General features: G+C 35.0%; 1 protein-coding gene across 1 annotated transcript in view; it reads right to left on the bottom strand.

The window, feature by feature from the left end:
- LOC129754703 (uncharacterized) overlaps positions 1 to 19,206 on the bottom strand; it is a 60,262-nt gene that overhangs the window by 19,112 nt on the left and 21,944 nt on the right. Inside the window, exons 2-4 of the mRNA XM_055750913.1 lie at positions 1,822 to 2,189; positions 1,609 to 1,694; positions 1,204 to 1,537 (exon numbers count right to left, since the gene is read on the bottom strand). Coding sequence (XP_055606888.1) covers positions 1,204 to 1,537; positions 1,609 to 1,694; positions 1,822 to 2,074 — 673 coding nt within the window. The 5' untranslated portion in view covers positions 2,075 to 2,189. The remainder of the gene's footprint in view (positions 1 to 1,203; positions 1,538 to 1,608; positions 1,695 to 1,821; positions 2,190 to 19,206) is intronic.

Genomic DNA, 19,206 nt, shown 5'->3' with positions numbered 1-19,206 from the left:
TATAACCATTTCAAATTAAAAAATCTGAATCCAAAGAAAAGTAATTAGAATGGCAGGCTTTGTTTGATAGAAATGATTTCATGGAAGGTTATGTAAATCAACAAACTCATTGGCTACGCAAAGCAGTTTTTTGCATTTTTTTATTATCATTCTACGGTCAAACACGTTTTAAATTAGCAGTCGCTACGAATCCGGTTGGAACAAGACAAGCGGGGTGCAACGAGCGAGGTGGTAAGACCAAGTGGAGCGTGATCTGGCGAACGTGGGGTGACCCAGAAATTGGAGAACGGTTGCCATGGTCCCAGTGAATTTTAGGAATTATGTTCGTCAAGTTATGTCGTGAGATGGAATACTACGAAAATAAATAAATAAGTAACGGCTATCTAAGGACTTTGAAGTTATACATAGCCTCGATAGTCGACTATATTTTTTCTGAGATGCTTGGAGCCTTCTTAACATCATAAATCTTGCTCTTACACTTTAGCGATAGACCCGAGACACTTTGAAGTTTCCGACCGACTAGATACAGAGTATATTGGTAAGTTTTCCACAGAAAGTACACCTAAATAGTAGTAAATAACGCGAACGTAATATGGTTGCTTCTATCATTGAACGTCCAAATTATTCTTGAGCGTTTTGATACGAAATCGAACGTAGACAAATGAAGCCGCATCGAAGTACGATGTATTTCAGTGCACGGATTTGGTCTAGAGTGCACAGTGTCTAGCCTTCTCCAACATTTTTCAATCTGTTAAATGGATAGATTTGTGCCTACTGTCGTCGCAACTGCTGGAGGACATATTGTTAAATGTTAAATGGACTGTCACGTTGCATCTATCGTTTTGAGGCTCAATCCACTATTTGAGAAAGATGCATTATTTTGATTATAAGGTGTTTCTGGACACGGCCGTAGTGATATAAACGACGTATTGGAAATTGTCAAAAATTTATATCAGAGGCATTGCAGCGTCGCGTTCCACGAACAAACTGTAAAGTAAAAGTCAGCAAAGTTATACATCGTACGCCCGCTTCATTGGTAACTGTCGTGGAAAGAATACCCAAAAGGCTGTAGTGAAGGAGCATGTGCGAATACTGCAAGAAGGCAGTCACACTACAGTAATATTCGAGAGCCCGATTGTCAACATGATTATTGTACCTACTTTTTAGAAAATTCTTCAATTAGATTGATAGATAGCAACTTACCCAGCTCTTCCATGTGCTCCTGGGCGGCCATACTGAAAAGCGGATCGCACGATCCGGTACACCCGAGCAGATTTTCCTGCGACGGTGAAGTGGCCGAGCTGCACGAATACAGCGACGAATCGATGGAGTCCTGCTTTCTCGTTGTGCCGGGCGTTGATTGTTGCTGCTGTTGATGCGATTGTTGTTGTTGTTGTTCGGAACCAGCCGAATTCGATTGCTGATCGGCCGGCATTGTTGAAGCGTTGTTTCCTCCTAGCATCTCGAAACTGGTCGGGATCACCAGGTTCAGCGTCGATGTTTTGTTGTTTTCTTTGTCTAGTGCTGCCAAGCGGTTCTGGGGGAGTGGTTTGGGGAGGATATTTTGATAACATTGTTCGGGTTAATCGAGGACTTTTTGGAACTTACCTCCTCTAATACATGTTCGTATGATGGCGGTGGGCTCAAAGGAATCGTATTTGTTTCTGTGTGTGTAAGGGTTGGATTTACATAGCCTGAAAGATAGTGCGGTTAATGAAAAGTTTTATTGATAACCGGGTAGCTGGGAAGGTTCATGAGAATGATCTTGAGAAAGAATTCTCAAATGATTTTTTTTGGTAGAAAGGAACCGGAAGAAGTTACCTATGTGTTCATCGGGCCCATCTCGGTCGCGAATGAGGGCCCGCTGGTCGTTGCCCATCGATACAAGGCTATCATTATTTTGTTCAGAATCTAAGGTGGTGCTGCTACCATAGCTAGCGACCCCTAAGGTGCTACTGGACAGATAGTTCGGGGCGATCTGATTGGCCTGACTATCTACTATGACATCCTGTTCCTGTGAGGCGCTACGAGACGAACCACTACCCATGCGGAACTTGAGTTTGAAGGGGGCCATCGTTCCGCGAACGGAAACAATTTTGGCGCGGAGCCAACGGGTGGGCTGACCGAGTTTGGGTTTTAGAGTAATTTTTTAAGCTTATTTGGCTTGGGCTTTTCGAATCTTAGGGGAACTGAAATTAGAAAAAAAGGTAGAGAAAGAAACAAGTGAAAAGAAAGAGAAGAAGGGAATCGAAAAATTTTACCAAACACTACTGGAAGCAAAATTACGGGAAAAAATTGTCAACCAATCAAAAGCAAGCTTGTCGATAGAAAAAGTAGAAAATTCTATTAAAACAAATCAAATAGACATGAAAATACACATGCAGAAAAAGTCTTTATATAAACTTTTAAAACCAAGCCCTAATTAATGTATGAAATTATTTAAGTAAGAATAATTAATTACACTGCAACATTTTAAGGGAAAATTTCTGGATACAAGAAATGCTAGTTTTGAAATACACATAAAAATCAGTGAAACCTACGAAAGATTTCTTCAAATCACATCAATGTAGTAATTTATTCAACAAGTTTCAAAAAGTGGATTTTTTCGTCACGAGTCGTAAATTTATCTAACAAGGCTCGCCGAGTTGAAAAGACATGGTAGAAATAATGTTGCACAAATTTGCGCCTATTGCGCATTTTGCGCTTCGAAAATTCTCCATTGTCGATTTGAAAACTCGTGAACTATTGATTTTTTTTCTGATTTTTTTTTGACCAAATGGTTAAGAAGTATAAGGAGCTACTCTAGGATCCACACGATGTTCAAACCAAGCATTAGGGTGGAACCCTTGATCTTAAATATGGCAAAAAGTCTATGGTTATTGGGGATAACTGAATGCAGACCCCCTAAATAATGCAATAAATCCATTTTCGACAAGCAAAAAGTGTTGTCTGACTAGTAGACACCATGTAAATAACTAATAGTGAGCAATTCAATAGATCGCAATCTGTGCAACAGATTTTTACGCAATGTGACAGATGTGTTCTGATGGACAAAGAAAATTATATTAAAACCGGATTTAAGAGATCAAATTCTTCGGGATGCTTACCCATGAAAAGGTTCCAATCAGATTCCAATTGATTTTTCCAGGTGCGTTTGTGTAAAATATCATGATTTTGCAAAGATTTTAAAATTGAAAAGGGCTAATCTGATACACACTTTTTTATGTTTGGATTAAATTTAGTATGTTGATGGTTAAAGAAAAGAAAGACAGTCACCATTGTTTTATTAAGAGATTTTTTTTACACTGATATCATTTTTTTCTTCAATTTGATTCTTCAATATTGTCGAAACCGACCAAACTAATAAAGTTTTTTTTCCTTCAATTCGTCTTATATTTCGATAAACGCTTCCTATTCAGACTGACCACGCTATTCTTTCCTTTAAAATTTCATTCGCGTTTACTTTCCCGACTGACCTTTCCTTCGTAAAACTAGTCTATAAACTGATTCATCTGTTCGTTTCGTCTCTTGCTGAACTATCTTTTCCTTAAACTCTATACAACTTTTCTCTCTAATTGAAATAAACGCTCTCATAAACCAATAGTTTCTGAGCACATGAACAGAAACGTGCTCTCTCATGTACTAGTGTTGCCAATCTCCTAGCCGTTCATTTTTCGTGTTTGCCGTCAGATATATTAATTCTCACTTTATTCCCTACAAATATATGGAAGTTAATAGTAAAAACCCGATTTAATACACTTGACAGTGGATTGTAGCCTTTCTTCCAGAGTGTTAATTATCTTTGGATGCATATGCAAGACACAATATACTTAATTCCTGATAAAAACCGGAAATCATATTAAAGAATATTATTTAAAAAATGGATGCCCAGCCATGTGTTTCAAATGATTCAACGTTTATTCTGAGAAACCTCTGTAGTGCAGGATACGGGGATTTGCAAAAAATAGTTGGGTGGAAGCATATTTGCATCTCACTTACTCTCAATCATGAGATATGTATTAGTCATATTTGTGTCAGTTTTGTTAATTAAGGCAAATTGTCAAGTTGGTCAATTTTGTATATTAAGTTTGTATAGTTTTTGTCATTTTGGTCATCGTTATCCAATTTGTCCGATTTGTAAATATTATCAATTCATGTAGTTTTTGTTAATTTTGTTTGTATGTATGTATGGTAGGCACCTTGGGTGCACGGTCGTTCCGCAGTTGTGGCTAAGGCTTCATCAACAAGTCACCGTAAGTTACAACATATCCATTTAATAACAGCTGTATGGGACGTTCAAGGGATGGATTCGTAAGTAGGGTAACTTACGATATCCGAAGGGTTAGGATCGATTGGTCTCGAGATGTTATTGCCGTATATAAAGCTAACTCACTATGCAAGTCTCTGTAGTCCCCGTCCCCGTCCCCAAGATTTGCTTTTAGAAGAAAGCGTCTATTGAAAATTTGGTCAGTTTTGTATTATTCTATCAGTATCAGTAAAAAAATATTTGTAATTTTATTTGTGAAAAAAAAATTCAATTTTGTTATTCTTACGATTTTAATCAGTTTTGTCAAGTTTAGAAAATTTAACAGATTTTGCATTTTTGTAAAATTTGCAAATTTGGTCAATTATGTGAAATTTGTCATTTTGTGAATGTCGTCATTTTGGTTATATTTGTCATTTCTTTTTTCAAATTTGTCATGTTTGTCATTTTGGTTTAATTTGTCGAGTTTAAGAATTTTGTCAAATTTTTTAGTTAAGACATATTTATAATTTTTTCATTCACTCAGAGAGAACTTTTGAAACTTAAAAAAAAATAATGACGGTCTCTCGAAAATCAGGACAAATCCTGATTAATAGGACACCTGGCACCTCTGAGCACAAGAGAAACAACAACAAAAACTGAACAATTGTAATGCACGTCAGAGGTGCCAGGTGTCTTGATTTTTCAGGATTTGTTCTGGCTTTCGAGAGGTTGTCTGAATTTTCAAAAACTTTCGAATTGTGAATTATCCTGATTTGTCAATTTTGTCAGATTTGTTAACTTTGCCGGATTTGTTAACTTTGTCAATATTGTCAATTTTGTCAAATTTGTCAATTTTGCCAATTTTGTCAATTTTGCCAATTTTATCAATTTCACCAATTTTGCCAATTGTGTCAATTTTGTCAATTTTGAAATTTTTATCAGTTTTGTCAATTTTCAATTTTGTCATTTTGGATAGTTTTTTTCTGTTTCATCAATTTTGTTAATATGTTTTGTCAATTTTGTCAATTTTCTTAATAACGATTTATACCCGACAATATTTAAAATATGTATTTTTAATATTTTTCTTCAACAACTTGTCCCGCTACTACTAGATGAGTTGATTCCAGTATGACATTTTTTCCAATAAGATTCGATTTTCCCTACCCAGCATGAGATCAGCAGCGGTATCGATTATTTCAAAAGGACGTACGGCCAAATGTAAACAAATCGAGTTGTCAGCTGAGTGAAAAAGTACCGTGCGAAGACCTGCATTACAGCTCAATTTCTTCTTTTGTCACCCCGAAATTTACAAAAAAAACCCGTAGGGGGAGATAGATAAGGTTTGAAATATTTTATGTGAATTTTGAAAAAAATCAAAAATCCGATAGATTACAAAATTTAAACTCAAATTTGGGAAGATTATTTCACCTTTTGTACTCTTGATTTTTTTGATTTATTTGATGAAAAATTACTTGAGTTATAGATTTTGTGCAATAATGCAATATGCAATTTTGTTGCACACAAAGTTTCGTGCTATTTATTCCAATTTATTTGTGTTTCGCATTATTTTTTTTATCATCCCCCCTCCCCTCGCGATGTTCTAACAGGATTTGATTAAATGTTCCGAAATTTCAAACGCGTTTTTCTCGTTCAGAGCTAACTGCTAGTTTCGCCCTTATGAAATACTACGCTAGGTTTGTTTACATTTGGCGCGTTCGCCCTTTTTCAAATTTACTACAAAATTATCTGACAGATTCCCGCTTGCGTCGTAACCATGGGTGCCAGGCGGTTTCGTCAAAAATCAGGACAACGCGATGTTAAAAATCAGGATTTTTTAGGACACCTCTTAATTCATGAAAATAATAAGAATTTCAGCTAAGATTGCATAAAGAAAGGCGCAATACAGTGCTATAAACGCTTTGATTTATGCAACAACAGTACGCAGCTCGTTGGCTGGCCAGTAGTACATATCGAAAAACACCATTTAAATATCATCTGAACTGAAGATTTACATCTGTTAAATGGGTTTAACTATTTTATAAGCTATTTATTCGATTTTCTCATACTTTAACAACAAATTCGATCATATTTAAGAAGTTTGATGAAAATCAGGACAAATCAGGACATTTTAGAGACAATTTTCAAAAATCAGGACAATTCGATAGTTTTTGAAAAATCAGGACGGTCTCTCGAAAATCAGGACAAATCCTGATAAATATGGACATCTGGCACCTCTAGTCGTAACTCCTCTAAAATTTTAGCACAAAACGTTCGCGGTTTGGGCACAGGCTAAAAGTTTGAGTCAATGCTACTAAATGGAGAAATTTTTGGCGTTTGATTCGGACGATGCACACCAACTCGATTCCTCTTATGCTCTCACGAACGACATAAGCTCGAGCGGTATGAGAGAAATTAAGATGGTGTGCTCCGTCCGCTCGCGTCCCTTATCTGGTTTCTCCTTCTAAGGGAAACCTTTGCTGGGCGTTGGGCGAAGTATCGCCCGCCATCGCTGCAGAAAAATACGGATGTCAAATGTAAGACCCTTCAAATTGATATGCACCTTAACGGCAAATGAAAGAAACCTCGGGGTTTTAAAATGGATATCGGATTAGATATCAATGATCCTGGTAACAATTGTCAATTTTGGTCATTTTTGACGCAATATGTCAGATTTTGCTTTGTAAATTTTGTCTTTAATGAAATTTTGGTGACATGTGTAATTTTTATCGGTTTGTTTTCAATCTTGCCATTGGCAAGTTTAAAAAAAACCGATTAAATTAACACATTTCACCAAATTTTGGAAAGTTGCCAATATTACAATTTGTTCACTGGCTCAGTTTGTTCTGTTTCTTTAACCCTAAACATACCGACACTTTGTATATACCTATTCATACTGCGAGCGGTCAAATGACGGTTTACACTGTTACCGCTAAAACTTTCTTGTTTCTCAACCGATTTCTTTAAAATTTATAGTTTTGAAAGGCCAATGGGACTCAAATATGTTTCTCAGACAGTTTTCAGCTACAATCAATTATTTCAAAGTTATTTTGAGTCCAAGAAATTTTTTATGAAAAAACATGCTTCAGAAAAATTGCTATAAATCAGTTATTTAGTGCACGAAAACAATTTCACTTAGTGCCTGAGAAAGCTGAAGTTAGAATCTATATGTTGCATATATGGAAATTTTTATCAAATTTTTTTAAGTTCATGCCCACAAAAACGTAAAAAAGTTGTGTAAAACCCGTACTTTTCAATCAGTCAACCGCCAAAGCTGTTCCTGTTACAGTAGAAAAATTTCAAAAAATTAATTGGAAAGTTGACGTAATTGGTCATATTTTGGCATCTTTAGATTTTGTAAAATACGAAATACATAATTTATGACGAATTTTCAAAGGTAGCTGTTTTCGAACATTTCATCAATTCGGATTTTTGATACAATTCCTACACCTAAACTCAGCTTTGCACAGGATTTTGATTATGTTATCGTAAGGTTTAGGCAAAAAAATTATATGCCAAAGAAAGAAAATTTCATACCGATTCTTGTGACGTAACTACATTACATGCTTTACAAAAATATAATAAATATATTTCTGAAAGTAAAACAAGAAAATTTGAGCGAATGCTCGTTTGTTTTTTCGTTTCCTTTCAGCCGTCTTCGTGTGCAAAATAGCTTTGTGATATTACCACCCACTGCGCCCGTCTGCCAAGCAAGAATTTGTGCTGACTTCTCAAAATTCAGAAACTACTTCACTGTTTTATTTATCATATTTTTGCTAAGCATTGCACCGCCAATGCAGTTACACCGGTTACACCATTAGAACTAGGTATGAAATTTTCTTTCTTTTGCATATAGTTTTATCGCCTGAACCTTACGTTAACATACTCAAAATCCAGTGCAAAGCTGAGCTTAGGTGTAGGAATCGTCTCAGAAAATCCAAATTGATGAAAAGTTCGAAAAACAGCTACCTTTGAAAATTCGTCATAAATTATGTATTTCGTATTTTACAAAATCTAAAGATGCCAAAATATGACAAATTACTTCAACTTTCCAATTCATTTTTGAAATTTTTCTACTGTAACAGGAACAGCTTTGGTGGTTGATTGATTGAAAAGTACGGGTTTTACGCAACTTTTTTTTTACATTTTTATTGGCCATGATCTTAGAAAGTTTTTTAAAAAAACGTTCCATATGTGCAACATATAGCTTCTAATCTCAACTTTCTCAGGCACTAAGCAAAATTTTTTTCGAGCACTTAATAACTGATTTACAGCCTTTTTCCTAAAGCATGTTTTATTATTAAAAATTTTTCTAGACTTTAAAAAATTTTAAAATTATTGATTGTAGCTGAAAATTGTGTTGGAAAAATATTTGAGTCGAATTATAATATGAATGGGTATATAAACAGTGTCGGTATGTTCAATGTTTAATATGTCAATTTTGTCAACTGTTAATTTTGTCTACTGTCAGTTTTGACAATTTTGTCAATTTTGTCGAATTTGTCAAATTTATCCAATTAGTCGAAATTTGTCAATTTAGTATATTTCGTCAATTTTGTGAATTTTGTGAATTTTGTCAATTTGCTATTCAATTCTGTACCCCCCCCCCCCCCTCCCACCCCCTCGCAATGCTCCAACAGGATTTGATAAAATGTTCCGAAATTTCAAACGCGTTTTTCTCGTTCCGAGCTAACTGCTAGTTTCGCCCTTATGAAATATTACGCTAGATTTGTTTACATTTGGCGCGTTAGCCCTTTTCCAAATTTACTACAAAACTATATGACAGATTCCCGCTTGCGTCGTAACCCTTCTAAAATTTTAGCACAAAACGATCGCGGTTTGGTTACAGGCTAAAAGTTTGAGTCAATGCTACTAAATGGAGAAATTTTTGGCGTTTGATTCGGACGATGCACACCAACTCAATTCCTCTTATGCTCTCACGAACGACATAAGCTCGAGCGGTATGAGAGAAATTAAGATGGTGTGCTCCGCTCGCGTCTCTTATGTGGTTTCTCCTTCTAAGGGAAACCTTTGCTTGCGAATACAGCGTTGGGCGAAGTATCGCCCGCCATCGCTGCAGAAAAATGCGGATGTCGGATATAAGACCTATCGATTGGATATGTAAAGTTTGGGGTTGTACCCCTTAATGAAAATCCATATCACTACAATATGGTTAGGAGCTTCGGCCCTAAAATTTTTGAAACCGGTTCGGTTAACACTGAACTGGTACAAAAGTGAATTTAAAAATTAAATTAGTAATTTTACCAATCTTTCCTACTCCTTCCTCCCGCTCGTTATGTCGTCATGAAGACATCATGAGTGGGAGTGGAGGCTGTAACTTTTTACCACTATACACAGCGAGCGCGCACATCGTGTAAATGACGTCATGTATAATTTGACGTCATATATACGATCATCTTGATTTTAGTGATTGCTGGTTGTGGCTAGCAAGCCCAATTGACACGTTTTTTGGTGTGATGATTTGATGATAATTACTATGAAAATTTATTTTTCAAACTATTTTGTTTTTTTTTCTTTCTTTTATACATTGAAGAGGGAAAAAAATCAAATTTTTTAAGACAAAAATCATTTTTATTGTACTTCCCAGTTTCGCAAAAACGTAGTGACAAAGTTTATAAAAAAATCACACCAATACATACAAATACACTGACATCGACAGAACTCGTCGAGCTGATTCGATAGGTACCTATAAAGGTATATCTAAGACCCATAATTAATGATCTTCCAAATCGACCGATAACTATACCTTTCTGAAAGAAAGGCAAAAACATTATGCATTTTCAAACTTTTGAGTATCGTTAAGGAAGAACTCGAGCGAGCGTAGTAAAATGTATAGGATTTGGTTTTTCACATCATTACACTAGTCAAAAGTGTATCCTGGTCATGTCCTTTTCTCCCAAACCTCTAACTTTAAATTATTTTGCTAGGATGCAGAGGTAACCTCGGTCCTAAAGCACAAAATTAATGTTTCATCCCTTTTTACCTTTTTCAATCTATCCATTGACTACTAGGACGTGGCCGGCGCCGTTATTGATGTTTAAGGAGAGAGTATCTGTTTTGTGCATTGAGGATGAGCTGCTAATCCATAGTTCAAAGGTGGATGTGAGTAGTCAATCAAGCTAAGCTAAGCTAATATCATGATTTTGCAAAGGTTTTGCTTCAGTGGTAAAAATAACAGAGAAATACATGACTTAAAAAAGTGTGCAAAGATAAAAAGGAGATTTTATGAAAAAGTATGAGTATTTCTTTAAACCATTGATAAATATTTTTTTTTTATATATTTTTACATTAAATATCCTAACACCTTCATTTCCTCCATAGAAAGTTTTTCGATCAAATGAATAGTTATTAAAATACACACGTTTGTAACTTTCCAGATTCTAAATGATTCTAGCCTTAATTGAGTTAAACATCACTTGTAGGTAACTTACAACACATTTTGAGTCCCATAATGGCTAATGTTACTCTGTAGAATAAATCTCACATCGCCAAGTGCTACTCCAAGATTGACCGAGGCCATCAATTTTGAAAAGGGTTTAAATGAATGGAGCCTGGCATTGGCAGCACATTCACAATACCCAAAACTGATGCTGTCTCTTTAAATATCAATAACGGCGCCTGCAGCGTCTTGGTAGTCAAAAAAGTTAAAAAAGGTAGAATGAGAAAAAAAAATCAATTTTGTGATTGGATGGAAACAAAGAATGAATGAATTGATCCGCTCGGTTAATGCTGTGCGTGCATATGTCAAGTGGCATTAGGAAAACTACAGAGAAAAATAAACCTTTCCTTGTTTCAATCCACCAACAAACAACACCAACATACGTGCGTGTGTATGTAAAGAGGCAGTAGGAGACCAAGTTGTTCGTTTCCAAGTCCTTTTCCCATCATAAGGCAATACTGGCAAACCCCCGACCAAACGTCAGACCAAGAAGGACTTAACCCTCATTCTCCATCTGGCTGAATTATCCATTAGGCTAAAAATCCCATAATATGTTTCTCTTGTTTCGCTTAGATGTTTGTATCATCCAGCATAATTTTGCCCGAGTCTTCATGCCAGTAACAGCAAGCAAATATATTATCTATGGCGAAATGCACATTTCAGCGCATTTTCGGCACACAGTTAGCCCCGATCAGCATTGAAATATTGGTAACCCTTCTTTGAGTGTACAACTAGCTGACTCGATGTGCTTTGCTACGCGATCATACAATTTATGTTTAAATTATTTAGAAAGAAAGAAAGTATCCGCAACAGCAAATAACACAAAAGAGGCCCAGTCGAAGGCAAGACTCCTCTTGGTTGTCCACTCGACTGACGGTCGTAACGATACATTTGATAGATCCAACGACCCCTTTAGGGATCGTTTTTTGGGAGCTGAGCCTTTGCTCAAGAGCCGACCGCTTTTCGGGACACAATTTTCGCCATTTTGATTTAGCGTGTCCCGATTTTGAGAAATTAAGATGAGGACGTGGTGAGAGCCAGCCGGATCGAGCCGGAAGTCGTGGGAGGGGCTCTGGGCAGCTACGGTACGCCTGTCGAAGCAGTGAAACCAGGCCGGGTTGCCAGATATTCCCATGATATTCTGGTGTGAGACACCTGTGCCGTCCGAGCTGTTATATGACTGATGTTATCGTTTTGAGGTTATGGTAGGCAACGAGACCATGAGTAATAATCTAAAGCTAGCTTAAGTTTCTGAAATGTCGTGTGTTAGTAAATAATTATAATTGCTACAAGATTTGGGTTTTGCGTGTTTGTGTTTTGAGTAATAGTTAGCCGTGCAGCATATAGAAAGTCAGTGTTGCTCAACCTGTTTCAACCTTCATTGAAATTCGATATTTTGGTTATTGTTTCAATGGGAAATAGGAATTCTGTTTTTTTTTGCTTTATAAGGTCATTAGTTATGCCATATTTTCTTTTATTAAAGTTTCTCTTCTTCTTCCAATGTCGGGAAGGTCTCGAGCTATCATAGGAACATGTTTTGTAACAAAATTACGTCACAAGCCACAATAGGCTTCATATACTCACTCAAGTCAAATTTGATTCCATTAAATTTATGAGTTTTCGAGGTCTCGAGTTATGAGTGACTCCCTCTCTCCTTCCACTACCCCTTCCATGTCCGCTGGTATCAAACTTCGAGAGAATGATTTCTTGCATAAAAATACGCTCGCTTGAAACGTTTGGTTCCTTTTTCCATTAGTTTTAGAGCTATATTACCAAACATTAAGTTGAGCCCCTCATCTCTTCATCTCCCTGATTGAAAGAGGGACCTAGCAAATATTTTTGTATGTATATTTCTTAACAACTTTGTTATACGTTTTATATACATTAAAGAATGGTCGTATAAAACTCGAAAAAACAGCATTTACCTACCAAAGTGAAGGCAATATTTATACATATCTGTACCAACACGTGAAAAGGATCTATCTCCAAAAGTAAACAAAAACCATTTTCAGTACCTCATGATAAGCTAACATTTGCACAACTTATCGGTTAAACCCTTTTGAAAAAATAATATTCCGTAACATTAAAAACTCAATTTGAGTAAAGAATCTATAAACATTCTAAAACCAGAACTTCCATCACATTGATATACGCCCTTTACTCCGGAACAATTTTTCGCTACTACTACGCAAACATACTCACAATAATCAATTTGACTCTTTATTCAACATAAAACATAGTGCAAATAAATGCGAGCTTATAACTAAAGCTTAAGATAAGAAAATAGCAAAGGGTGTATAAACAGGTTAGACAAAATATTACGTAAGCTAGGTTCTATCTACGATAGCGCGTTGTTTTTTCATGAAAATTGATATTCCTTTATTCTTACATATAGGGGATGCTTCTGAAAATCGTTTGTCTTTCATAAAAGCAAAAATTTCAAGTGATTTTCAATTAGCGATTTAAAATGGGTTGTATTTTTTTCAAACGCTTTTTTCTCGATTCGCCATATATGAAGATAGATCCTTTTCATGTGTTGGTACAGATATTTTTAACTTCTGACAAAAGCAGGGGGGTGACAATCTGGTTCTTCTTGCAAACAAGAATCTTTTTCTTTTTTCCTATCCATCGGGAGAAACGTTTATGGTGTTTTCCTCTCAAAGCAGTACAGAGTTGAAAAAGTCAAAATTTCAACCAATGAGGAACCAGAATGATTGTTGTGTTAGTGTGCAATCATTCATAATTCTCTAGGATTTGACATCTAGTCCGATTCTTTGACAGCAAAATGTCAGGTTTGTTATGGGCCCACAAAATCGTGGACCCGTAATTTTGATAGTTGTCAAAATCTATGACAAAGGATAGGGATGTCACCCCCCTGGGCAAAAGCGATAAAATCCATACCATAATGGATGATATTCTACACCTTAGACTTACATACTGAAATAATACAAGAGAGCGCAAATTTTACTCTCAACGCATGGATACCGTTGCCAGCGACAATATGTGCTGCTTCTCTCATTGGACAAGTCTTTCAAATGCACCATCTGATTTTTAGCAATCTGGTGGCACTGCTGGTCGCAGAAAGAAAACAAGACTGTTTTCTCACTTGAAACCCACGAGCGTGAACAAATTGAGCGATATGGTCTTTTGCAACGGACTTTTAATCATATCCGATTTAAAACGACTTCATGTAACCATTTTTACAACCGTTCTCTTATTTGTTAGGAATTGCGATTTGTAGTAACGTTATTAACAACCCCCTGGCAACTTGACAGTTCTGGCAAGCTTCGTGTGCCTGATTCAAAATCGCAGATGTCGCATGTGTACCGCTTGTTTACATACTTTTCGAGCCATGCGTATGGAAAGGGCACATCATCAAATGTGGTGCGAATCAGGCAAATTCTTAACTTTCGAATGAATGAAAAAGAGATTCAACCGAAATTATTATACATATTCAGTATTCTACCTATTTATTTATTGTATAGGAACAGTTTTTCCATAAAACAGGAAATGTGCTGCACACAGGAAATCTTAAAGTTTTGCCATTCTAAAATTTCCATATGTATCGCAGTTTATAGAAATCACTCGATGATTGTTGTGGTAATGTTTTGTTTTACATTTATTGTGTACGATTGTCCACAATTGTTTCGGTGGAAGGGATACTTATTCCAAAAAACTGCCGTATATTTGTGGATTATTTGGATCAGTTCAGAAGTTTTAGATCTAATAAATGATACACAGACTTACGTCTGTGAGTCGTTTGCATCGACTAAACTTTTAAAAACAGATCGTTTCTACATATAACTGAGCTAAAATTTCTAAATTCGAATCATTTTTTCATTTATTGAATCAATTGAAAGAGAATATATTTCAATATGCGTCCTTCCGACATGTTAAGTCGCTTGATTTTCGATTTGACAGAACCAGAGAACCAGAAAAAACTGGCACACGCGATTTATATGGGAAACGTCAAGTTGCCAGGGGGTTGGTTATTAACGACTTGAGTTATCATTTCTAATGTGATTTTATGTTTTCTGGGGAGGGGTCACAAAACATCAAAAAACACTTCTTGTATACAAATACGATTCCATGCTTTATATACAGGGTGTTTAATAGGTTCGAATACAACTTAAAATAACGGTAATTCAAAATTATCTGGAGAGATTTTTTTACTCAAATGGAAAGATAATTCAATAATGGTCAATCACACCTTTTGGTTTGGAAATTTTTCACCTTTATTCTGTGTAAGATGACACTACACTACATGCCAAATTAGCCAAAAAATCCATGAATGACCAATGTAAACTTAATACAAAGTTACACAAGCACATGTTTAATGGTTTTCATCTATTTATGATGTGCAATTGTTCAATGCTCCATCACGTTGATAAGCTTTTTGATGAAATCAAGCTAGCACGTAAAGTAGCTACGTCAACATTTCACACATAATACGAAAACATAGATTTTATATGAGACAAGTTTAGGAATTCTGTACTTGTTTATTCTCGACATCATCAATAATCAAGAGAACTTGACCAAATGAGGCAATTTAGGTGACCTGTAAACTATTTATTTTGGTCAATAAATTGGATTTTTTGCCTGTACCAGTACTTGTGGTGTGAAAAGGCTGATAAAAAACGAACACTTAATGAAAATTAATTCTTCGACACCAGGAAAAGTTTGTCTGATAATAGCACAAAATTACTCTAAAAAAGTTATATGCTACGGCTTTACCATACCATTTGGTTAAAAAGTGTATTCGAACTTATTGAATACCCTGTAGATCCATTTCCTCAATAAATTCTCGAATCATTCAAAAACTTGTATTGATTACTACCTTCGCTCTAACTATCTCTTCTCTGGCAGGAGAAAGGGAGTTCGAATACTCTCTCATGCCAAATTTGGCCTCATTTGCTTCATAATGCGAAATATGTTGTATGGGAAACCTTCTACCCTTTTTCTATCTCAACGCTGGAAGAAGCTACCCGATCAGGAGAGCATATCTAAATAATAACTCAAACGTATCTCACCAAGATATTTACATCTGATTCAGTTATAATTAAGTACTGAAAAATTTAGATTTTAAGTTTCTCCAATCTGAATTATAATATAATTCTTATTATTGACAGACTTGAATGGGGTTGAGATAATTTTCAACGATAAAGAATTTTTTCGGGTTGTCCCAAAATGAAATCTATTATATAAAATTCTCTTGTAACGGTGTTTGTAGTACTACTCCTCCGAAATTGCCAAAACGATTTGAATGAAATTATTTTTCGAATATTCTGTAGCCATGCGAATCGGTTTATATCGAATAAAATTAACAAAAAGTCACCTCAATTGACCGTAAAAATTAAATTTGTAGTTTTTTGAATCAAATAAAAGTCATGACATCCATTTTTTCGAGATTTTCGTTACTTTGGGCGCCGGGCGGGCGGTTTGTTATTCGTCTCTATGGTCGAGGCGTCGCGAACAAACGTCGTGAGAGGATAGTAACCAGGGCATAGCATACTGATTAGTGGGAATATTTGGGCGCCTATTTCTCAACCAAGCATACCTTCAACGCACGTGGCGGCGATATGAAGCCTAGATGTGACCCAGATTGATATTTTACCGATCAAATCAAACCCATTTAAACGGTTTTAAATATGAAAAACGGTTTTTATTTCATGTAAATTGAATCAGCAATGGTTGTCTAAAAAACATGAATTTGATACTGCTGCATGTGAAAAAATGGTATGACTCTTTGCGGACGTTTGAAAAAAAGAAAATGGGAAGATTTACGTACGATTGAATAATCCAATACGCCTAGAAACATTTTTCGAACATGTACAAATGTGCTTAACTGAAGATAAATCAAGCGCCTTTAAATTTACAGAACAACAACAAAATCCGTTGAAAATGAACTGATAATCTGATAACTGATAATCTGACTCAATAATCTAAGAAGAATTTCCATTTAAAAGGTACACTAGAGCGGATACAAACGTTTAAAATTTACATAAAATGTATACATTATTTCTTCATTTATAAATGGTTAGGTCCAAATAAATAATCTGACTAAACAAACTCAACTTTTTCTAAAATTATTTACCGAAAAACTGTTTACAGGTTCACTGTTATCATACCCGGTGTTCCTCTATTGAGAGTTTCGATTTACAAAAAAAAAAACATTTATTTTTTGAAGGTTTTGAGTTATTTCAGTATAAAATTTTCCAGAAAATGATATGAGAAAATGATATGATAGCCTGAACAGATTATTTCTTTTCGAACTATTTAGTTTTTTTTTAAAATCTGCTTTTCAATTAAATGTTATTGAATCTTGAAAATATTACATAGTCTTAAATCAATTCGCAGATCCCTACCAACAATGTTCAGGAAATTTTGAAATCAGAACATCATTTCGATCTTCAATTAAAAACATATTTTTTTTCTATTTTTAATACCATTCGTTTCCTTGATTCATTGGGTTAAAGTTCATAGGAATGTAATTTGCTTTTTTTTTCATTAATCAATATAAAAAAGTAGACTACAGTATACAAGATCGCCAGATTTTATACCATGGCAAATGCTGTTTGGGAACACTTCAAGTTGAAATGTGTCATATCTATACGTTCGGTATCTAGAAAAACTTTTTGATAATGATTTTGGTGAAAATATGTATATTAATTCAAACTACTTCGAGGGGTGAGGATGGTGAACAAAAAGCTGTCCCAAACTAATTGGGATCTAAAAGCACTGCGTTAGGAATATTAATCCTAACGCAGCGCTTTAAGCTCCCAAATACTCCGAAAATTGTCCTAACATTCAAAATTTTATTTTCATAAAGTTTCATATGCAATAAATTACAATAAATGAGAAACTTTTGATTTCGAATCAAACCTTAATGTTATTTCGAACAAAGCGGAGTAAATCCACTAAATGGTTTACAATAAATGAAACATACATATTATCAACATACAATTATTTATGGAAAAAGTTACAAAAAGTGATTTTTTTTGCAATAGGCTTGCAAGTTGGACGATAACATCGAACTGAAAAAATAAAACCATTTTGCGACAAGAACCTGAAACCTGCCCATTCGTTGATATACAAAAAATCTGAATGAAAGAAAAGTTAATAAAAAAAAGTATTCATGGAAGTTGCATGTAAGATTTATTGAAGGTTATTTATTTGTTCATTTAAGAAAAGACCCGTAGAACTGAATTAAAATTGTTAGGTTTTATTTCGATAGAATTAAGCGGGACAATTCGAGTAAACGAAAATGAGGGAAATTAAAAAAAAAACTAGAACATGTTCACAAAAGCGAGACGATTAACAACTAAATATTTCATAAATTTTAGAAGTTAATCAGCAAAGAAAAAATGGAAAATGGACGCCAAATTCAACAGGGTAAGACGAAGTTTACCGGGTCTGCTAGTGATTATATCTTATTTTGATATATGTACAACTTTTTCTGAAACACGGACATCGAAGTCAACGGCCCAAACCGTGCATTAATGAGTTTCGCTCAACTGATCCTTAAAATTGGATCCAATTTTTGGGAAATCAAAAATGGAACATGGTTTTAGCAAATAATATGGATTATTGACATTCCGCTAGAAATTTTTCTCGAAGCACTCATATCTTGATAAGTTATAATTTTGATAGGTTTTGTTCGGCCCAATATCAAACTATGCTATCTGAACGAGAAATAATCTTGAAAGGAGCATATCTAAAATTGATATAATTTAGCTATGATCGCATAGATTTTTTGATATAATTTGAGATATTTTAACATCCTACGAGTACTGAATAATATCTCATTTGGATAGAAAAAAAATTAGTATCAAAATATCTCATCTTGATATAATTTTGTTTTTTCCTCCTGATCGGGTAGAGGTCTTAAATAATCATAAAAAAACATTTATTTTAACAAAATACCCTCCCATGCCATTTTCAGTTCTATTTGCCCGATCCGTTCTCGTGTTGTAAAAAAAATGTATGGGAGTCCCCACTCCCTCATTCCTATCTTCTATCGGGGTCTATAATATTCCTTGAAACATATCTCGTTCCCAAATATTCTCCCATGCCAAATATGGTTTCATTTACTTGATAAGTTTTTTTTGTTAGAGAGACACCCTTTCCCTTTCCAGTGAAGCAGAGGGGTTTCAAACCACTTTGGTACTTTTACCGGCCTTAACCTGTCAGTTTTACGAAAATCGATTCAGTTGTTTCTTCATCTTAAGAGAAAAGACATTCAGCCATGCAGATAGAAGATTATTTTTTTAAGACATACTTATTTAAATATTCTGAAGTTATAAGTTCAAAATAGCAAAGGGCTTACGAAACGCAAGAATCATATAAAAAATATTTTTTCACAAAACATCAGATTGTAGTATAACTTTCTCAAAGAAAATAAAGGGATGAGATCGGAAAAATTTAAAGGTTTTTTTCTTAACTTTCTTGTATATTTCAAACTTATTCTAAGGGAAGTTGTTTTTATTTTTTGTGTTGCACTTTT

Source organism: Uranotaenia lowii, chromosome 3 (assembly GCF_029784155.1).
Source record: "Uranotaenia lowii strain MFRU-FL chromosome 3, ASM2978415v1, whole genome shotgun sequence".
Taxonomy (NCBI): domain Eukaryota; kingdom Metazoa; phylum Arthropoda; class Insecta; order Diptera; family Culicidae; genus Uranotaenia; species Uranotaenia lowii.
This window is presented reverse-complemented; position numbering and strand designations above follow the sequence as displayed.